The sequence below is a fragment of the Dreissena polymorpha genome, chromosome 1 (genome assembly GCF_020536995.1).
Source record: "Dreissena polymorpha isolate Duluth1 chromosome 1, UMN_Dpol_1.0, whole genome shotgun sequence".
Classification (NCBI taxonomy): domain Eukaryota; kingdom Metazoa; phylum Mollusca; class Bivalvia; order Myida; family Dreissenidae; genus Dreissena; species Dreissena polymorpha.
In genome coordinates, this window is record NC_068355.1 from 182228367 (window position 1) to 182236768 (window position 8402).

The 8402-nt window shown below is 35.9% G+C and overlaps 1 protein-coding gene across 1 annotated transcript; it reads right to left on the reverse strand.

Annotated features, from left to right (window-relative positions):
* Nucleotides 1-822: 822 nt before the first annotated feature.
* Nucleotides 823-7580, reverse strand: LOC127864847 (iduronate 2-sulfatase-like). Its single transcript, XM_052404746.1, has 3 exons — nucleotides 6789-7580; nucleotides 1170-1395; nucleotides 823-833 (listed from the first exon to the last, which is right to left on the reverse strand). The coding sequence occupies exons 1-3, from the start codon at nucleotides 7578-7580 to the stop codon at nucleotides 823-825; spliced, it is 1029 nt and encodes a 342-aa protein (XP_052260706.1).
* Nucleotides 7581-8402: the final 822 nt, after the last annotated feature.

The window sequence follows — 8402 nt, forward strand, 5'->3', positions numbered from 1 at the left end:
TAATGGTCTTATGACAGAAGTACAGTTGTTGTCTTTTTTAGTTTCGTCGAACGAACAACAACTAGCGAACCCAAAATCGACCGCAAAGTGGTACTGTGATAACTGACTCTGTCACATCAGGAATCCAGTCAAATGGATAAATTAATTCAGCCGATAAACTTCATTTCAGAAAATAACAAAATTCTAACCTTTACAATTTAATCCACTGTCTTCATATGTATATATAATTATATTTGTTCCCGATATTAAAAAGTTGCAAACAGGTCCCATTCATACAGCAGATATTCCAATCAACAATTGTTTCTTTTGACAAATACGGCAGAATTTCCATTTACTCCAATGAAATATCAATCACTATTTTATTGACTTTTGATTAACAGTAGCAACACTCTTTTAAAATTCCCACACAAATCAAAAGTAAAACTGAAGATTAATTCCTAAGAGTTCTTAAAATAGCACTGGACTACAAGGCAGCTGTTCTGTATTCCAGATCAAAGGGCAGTCTTCGCTTGTGTCAGATGATTTAATGTCCTGTTCATTTTGCAAATATTAACACACAAAACTTTTCAAAATTTAAGTTTATACAAGTCCAGGAACTGGGAAAATAGAAAACACATGAGTGTGCATGTGGTTTTCCCAAATGAAATATATTGCATTTAAATGTGGAGCCTAAAAAATGTGGGAAATTAACATTTTTCCACAAACTTATAATTCTTCTGCAAACAATAGAAAAGGAAAGGGTGATTTAACAATATAATTTTGAATAACAACCATTTAATCTACACTGAAAATAAAGATTGTATTGCTATTATTTCTATCGTATTATGTCAAATCTGAAGAAAAAAAACAGAGCATGTCACAGGAACAAGACATATTATTTTATTTGGCCTAATCTAATCAATTATGTTTATATTTTGGGAGGTGTAATGACTAGGGTGTTACATGTGGGAGATGTAACTACTGGAAATCATTCAGAGCGTTCTCTCACAGCTAACTTCTTTAATTTTGATCAAAACCCTACATTGTTGGTACTCATTAGAATCATCTCAATGAGACAATTTTAATGAGCACCAACACATAGGATTTTATTCACCAATATGCTTGTAATTGCCTTGTAAAGACCCCTTCCTTTACTCCTTTATCTGAAACCCTGGTATTTACCCTCTTACCTGGGGTCATCCTCAGTTTTGCTAACATGGGGCTAATCTTGTCCTCACATCTAAAACTGGCATCAACATGGCGTATACCGCCGTTTGGTGTGTTCTCGGTTGATTTGCACTCTTCCTGTTTCAAATGGAATAGTCGTCCACGTTTAGGGGTACCCTCCATGATTGAAGTTGGCACATTCTCTGTTTGCAACGTTGTAAGAGGCGTGATCCTCTTCGGCTCCATCACCTGAGTTTTAGATGTTCTCCCGTCATCTGATGGGGGAGTTTGGGATATAGATTTTCTGGGATGAAGTACGTTCGACATTTTACCATTGTATCTTTACCAGAAACTCCAGAATTAATAGGAGCCTTCTTAAGAGCACAATAAGAATGATATTTCAGAGCCAGCATGCATATTCGTTTTTATTTTAAAATGTCCCGCAAAATGTATCCGGAGAGCCGTTAAAATTATCTATACCGTGCGAAACACACTAAACAAATCTTTTGATGAAATTCTTAATGTTTGTCATTTTTAAATGTTTACACAAACATCAAATAATGTGGGTTTATTCGACCATATAATTTCTCTATCGAGAAGCACTTTTCGAAGTAATAAACCATAATAAATTTGCTTATTTTTTAAAGTGCAGGCTTCGATCAAGGGTCAGGCCACGGAGTGTATATTCAATATACACTCCGTGGTCAGGCACACGGGGCCCATGACCCCATCCCTAGTCGGCTGACGACAGACCTTATTTGCCCAAAAAGAAATACAACTTCTTTCTGCCGCAGAATATAGTTTGATTTATCTCTGCCAAAAAAAACTGATATTATAAACGGTTGTATATACTCATTTTACAACATATAATGAATATGTATGTAGACTCAGTCAGGTGCTTCTCTTAAAATGACAATATCGATCATCATTTATTACTCATCGCATCGATACAGTACATTTACCATAGCATTGTATATATAATACATTGGTAGTGGGATTTTTAGAACAAAAACTATATGCAAGAATTGGATCATTTATAATGATGAATTTCTTTCTTTTATAAAAACATTTTGGAAAAGATTTCTAGACGATTGCTTTATCTTCTGGACAAAATTTTCCCGTGAACTTCAAACTTTTATACTATTTTAAACAACTAACATTCGGATATTAAGTTTACAATGCAAACAAGCACACTCGAGTTACCATTTCTTGATATATTGATTATAAAAACAATACTGAATTAATACTGATATATATTACAAAGATACTGATTCTAAACAATATCTTAATTTTACCTCGTGTCATAATAAACACACAAATGAATATTCCTTTCACTTTAGCGAAACAGATCTGCACCATAGTTTCGAATGATAAACTTAAACTAAAACGTTTAAATGAACTTAAGCATTCCCTTATTCAAAGAAAATATCCACAATCTATTATAAATACAGGTATTAAAAAAAGCACTTTCCATCCCTAAACATGAATTACTTTCAAAATCAACACAAAAAGACAAGAGTAATATAATTCCATTTATTTCAACACAAAATCCAAAAAATAAAGAACTGTTTGGCGTATTAAAAACCAACATTGACATTTTACAAACAGACCCGGTTATGAATAAAATAATTTCAAATCAAGAAGATAAAAATGTAAGCGACAGCCACCTAATTTAAAACGTCTGTTTACCCAAATCTTACTTTTCATCTCAAGAACCAAGAATATCCAAATGTAATGGCCCTAGATGCGCCCTGTGGGTTATATTATTGAAGGGATTCTTTGATTTTAATGGCAAAATGTTCAAAATAAAAACTAATATGTCATGTGATATATAAAATGTGATTTATGTATTAGTATGCAATGGATGCAAACAATATTATATAGGCCAAACTGGCGATAAACTTAGAAATAGGCGATCTGTCCATGAACAACAAATGCGAGACTCCTCAACAAGACAGATGCCTTTAAGTAAACATTTAGATGAATGTTCACATAATGAACCAAAATTTAAAATATTTCCATTTTTATAAGCTATTTTCGAACAATATTTCAGCTAGGTTAGCAAAAGAACAACATTTTATACATGTATTTAAACCAAATTAAATTTCATTTAATATTTATTGACGTTATGACGTCATAATTGATATGACGTTATCTCCATGACATTTTGACGTTGTAGTATATTGTATTATGCCCTGATGAGCTATGCGAAACGCGTTGGCTAAATCAATTATATTTTAAAATCCCAGACAAACGTGTTTTTTTTTACTTTTATATTATTATATATATATATATATATATTATATATATATATATATATATATATATAATATATATAATAAACATTATATCTGGTGTAAAGCGACCACTCTTACGCAAAGCATGAATAAAACCAGTAAAACCAGGTGACAGTTTAACACAGGATGTAAGTCATGCAAAAAGCTCATTCCAGAGCTTTTCACATGACTAGCATCCTGCAATAAGCTGTCAACTGTCTTAAAGAATACTTTGAAAACGTCTAAAGACGGTCGCGCAATACAATATCAAATTGACTGTATGACGTAATAGCTGAAAAATGCGGTAATAATAGATTGATAACATTTACAAGACAAAAGAGAAAATAAAAAAAGATAAACATTCAATATCAGTTTATAAAACCTGTGTGACCCAAATCCATCCTTCTATTACAGATTAAAGGACGCTATTTTTTACAACAAGCCGGTTCATGATTGAACGAAAGCTGAAATTCATCAAGCACACATCTCACAACAAATACAGGTAAGTGGCATATTTGTTATTTATTTGCTATATCATGCATCGCATCTCTTCTAAAGCAACGGTTCAGTTGATAAAAACAGTCGATCTTTGTCAATATCGCCGTTTATTATTTTACGTACTTCATAGCCTCGGATCAGCAATAGAGAATTCACGACAACAGTATGCCGTAGGCCTGAAGACTTTTCATAAGTCTATAAGGCCTACTGTTTTCGCAAATAGTCATATTTTGATATTTTTTTTGTAAATAGTTTTCTCCACAAATGCGATACCTGATTATCCTTATTAGTAGCGTAATTGGCTTCGTGTCAAATTATAAGCCTATGGGTTTATTTTTTCTCTAGTACTGGTATTTGAAATATCCCGTCGGGGCTGAAAGCCCAACTATTCATACACGATCTTGGTATTTGTGTACAAGCACATGTTCTTCACATCTTTAATTACGGTCTTTTGAAACAATATTAACCAATTGAGAATGTAATAATGATGAGTAAATTCTCCATTTATCAACAATCTTTCATACGTCGTCTGTCATGTTGCCGTTGTCTGCTACAAAAAAAAATCAATAGATGTTCGGTATGCTTTCATTTACATGTCTCTGACGTAGTTATAGTGGACTTCGTGATAAATGGTTGTGATTTGACTTGCATTTGGTGTTTTCGTCGTTAAAACACGACGGTCTCCGAACAGAAACGGTCCAAATATATTTGCATACAAATGTTATGTCGTACTATCCGAGGACATTTTCCGATTCCCGATAGCGGGGTTATTCCAACCGCTAGCTTGTTAATTTTGACCAAATCACTATTTTGTTGGTACTCATTAGAATCGTCTCGATGAGACGGTTCTAATGGGCACCAACAGCATGGGATTTAACGAACAATTAGCTTGTAATTGCCTCATTACGATTCCTTATCCCGATTTATTATATTTTCCGATTTATTTTTTACTTTATTTTAGTTTATCTTTAGACAATCAATCGATTCAGATTGTCACTCCGCATCGGTCTGTGCAAACAACACAGACTGGTCCGGAATGTTATTTTCTCAAATCTATGTGTTAAGATAGTTCTATGGTACTTCCCTTTTATAAACATTGTCACCAAAGCAGCAAGTCCTCATTTTATACAATCATTCGATTGTCACATTTAGATTGATTATTTTGTAAAAAGCTATACGTAATCAGCGTTTGTTTTTGTGGATTTCATATATGATGAAAATGATTATGTAGTGAACATCCTTTTAAATTTTTCATGCGCATGCAATCATTTATATATTTACATCAAAATAACCATCGATAGACACTTAGAAAATAAGCTTCAGAAGCTACCATTTCATATACTTAACTTAAACAAATTCCGGAAAGGGACCCGGACCATCCCCTTCCCTTACGTACCGAATCTGTGCCCCAAGCTAGGTTCCGTGCTTGAGGTGAATATTTTTTTATGCCATCGGGGAATATATATATATATATATATATATTTATTTATTTATAAAGTCTCTGCATTTTTTGAGTACGAATAGTATTTCTGCCATACAGTTTGAAATTACTTTGTGTGGTTCAAATTTACAAACCGGAGAGGAACTTGCTTAAAGTCGGACGGACGACTTAAGGCATACATTTTGTTATTGGAAATATACGTCGCAGGGTCAAAACCTTGTTAAGATTGATTTCATTATAAACCAGATACATACGAATACCATTTCATACCCTTGGAGACTCTTCTAAGGTAACACCTATTCGCAACCTCTATTCAAATCGATATAGCTCCATTGTTTTTGAACTGATTTTGTTGAAATTTAAACAAAGACTAATACAAGACATAGTTTTAGTTGATCAATTCCAATTAGTTTTACAGGAAGTATAAGGTTTTGTTGAATTATGCTTGTTTGAAATGTCAACAAAATCCATTCACAAATAAGGGAGCTATATCGATTTGAATAGACGTTTCGTGAAAAAGTCTCCAAGTGTATATACGTACCGATTATTTGTGAGTGGTGTACAATTGGAATAAACACTTTCACTTATGAAGGAAAGCAAAATTCTGTCCTCCATTTTATAATAAGCAAAAAAACTTGTGGATGGTATGTGAATTCAAGACAAATGCAAAGTCTTTATTTTCGCCGATAAGTAAACCCTACTGTTGGGAGGTGTTATTCATGAATCAAGCCAAACTCATGACTGTGAAACCATAAATTTCGTTGGGCGCTTATTTTCGTGGGTTACTTCGGTAGGCTGATCAACGAATTAAAGATTCAAAGAACTTCAGTGCTTTGACTTACGCTGTGTAAACGCCCTGTAAGTCAAAGCACATTAGTTCGGCGTATCATAAATCCGTTTATCATATTGCAACCCATTATATCACCCCTTTTTCTGAATATTGAAAATCCACGAATTTAGGTACCAACACAACAAATTGTATATTTTTCTTTAAAAACAACGAATTTTCGAGCCAAGCCAACGATTTTAACATTTAAGCACACACAGTAATATCATTCTTCTAACCGACGATAACTGATGGGTTGATGGAAGGACTCGAATCTCTCCACCCAGCATGAAGTCTTGCCTTCAGAATCCGTGTAATGTTGGCGTACAAGGGATCCGCTGACCTATTGACGTTCTCATCCGGATCGATTGTGTGATCATACAGTTCTTTCCCGTGTAATCTCGTCCAATCCGGAGTATGTGTGGTATACGAGAACTCGGGCCATTCCGTATAACGATGTTCGTCGGTTCTGATGGTGTAGCCCATAATATTGGTCATAGACTGAGTTCGAGGGTATTGAGAAAACGCGGCGTTTTTCCATTTCATTGATGGGTTTTGAGACTAGTGGCATGAGACTTTCCCCTTCGGTGCACGTTCTTACCGACTTTGAATTGGGTGGACATACTGGCAGTTTGGGTAGACCGGAAGCTTCCACAAGTGTGGGGAATAAATCCACCATTTCAACAAGACTCTCTGTCACGATTCCTTGATCGGTCAATCCCGGTATACGAATTATCATTGGCGCATGCGTGGCCAATTCGAAGTTGGTGAACTTACACCAGAGGCCGTGCTCTCCCAAGTGATATCCATGATCACCTATAAGTGATACGATGGTATTGTTATCCAAGTTTAATCGTTTCAGTTCATCGAGCACACTCCCAACCATTGCGTCAAGATAACTGACGGCGCTGTAGTAGGCTTTACGAAGGCCAAGGGTGGTGTTATCCGGCAGACTGGAGTTTATAGCGCCTGAGGCTTGGAGGGCCACCATATCATCGTACTGGCTTAACTCGTTAATATTCGTCCAGGCAACTGGCGGCATGTGTACAGGTGGTAAGGGGTTCCGGGGTAGGATTACGCTTTCTTGGGGATAGTGCTTTGAATATGATATTGGGGATATAAATGGCAAATGGGGTCTAATAAACCCAACGGCTAAGAAGAATGGCTGATTTTGGTACTTGCCTCCCTTTGCAAAATAGCCCAGTGTTGTGATGGCATCCTTAGCGATCCTCATGTCCTGGAGAGGGTCTGCTATCGTGTCGTTGTCTGGTACGAACTTCCAACTTCTTTCGTGACCTTCAAGTTTACCGGGATTTTCGCGATGGTATGGCAAGGACCATGATATTGGATCGTCATGTCCACTAACGTTGGGTGAGTGGAAGATCTTCCCCATTCCGACGGACATGTGGCCGTGGTTCTTGAAATATTGTGGTATCGTTGTGAAATTACCAGACACATTGCGCCAATATGCATTCAGGTCCCAGACCAGAGTTGTATCTGGTCTTCGGCTAGTTAGGAAAGATGTGCGGCTCGGAGAGCAGAGTGCTTGTTGTACGTGCGCCCTCTTAAACAAGATGCTCTTACTTGCCAGTTGGTCGATGTTGGGTGAGTAAATTGGCGGGTCCGTTGTCGCCGGAAAGTCCGAGCCTCTGTAGCATCCTAAGTCCGGTCTAAGATCGTCAATGACAATAAACAAGACGTTTTTACAATCGTATCCACGTAATAGTGTTCCTATCACAACGGCGAGCAAATAAGCCCTGATTTCCGACATTTGTATAACCATCGTCTGTCAGCTTCAAATGGATTGTGAGGGCTATTCCTCTTATCAGTTGTCATGTCTGACCCATTATTACAGTCATAACATTCAAATGTCAAGTGAACAAATTTCATTGGTTTAAACAGATCTTATGATCGTATGATCAGAAACGTAGTTCCTTCATATCACAATGAACAGTATCCAGATTAAGTTTGCAAATCCAGATTATTTGCAAACTTATTTTTTTTATTTATTGAACAAATGTTATGAAATTTTGCATATTTGTAGGGGGCATTGAGTACATACATATAATTGAAAAAAAAAGAGTAAAAATGTTTTTGAAAAGTAGAGTTATTTGATGATAAAGTTGCCATCCCCCGTTGGATCCCAACGGGGTTTTGGTTCCCCCGTTAAGAATTGCAATTTTCCAACGGGAGATTTTTCCAGACGGGAGAATTT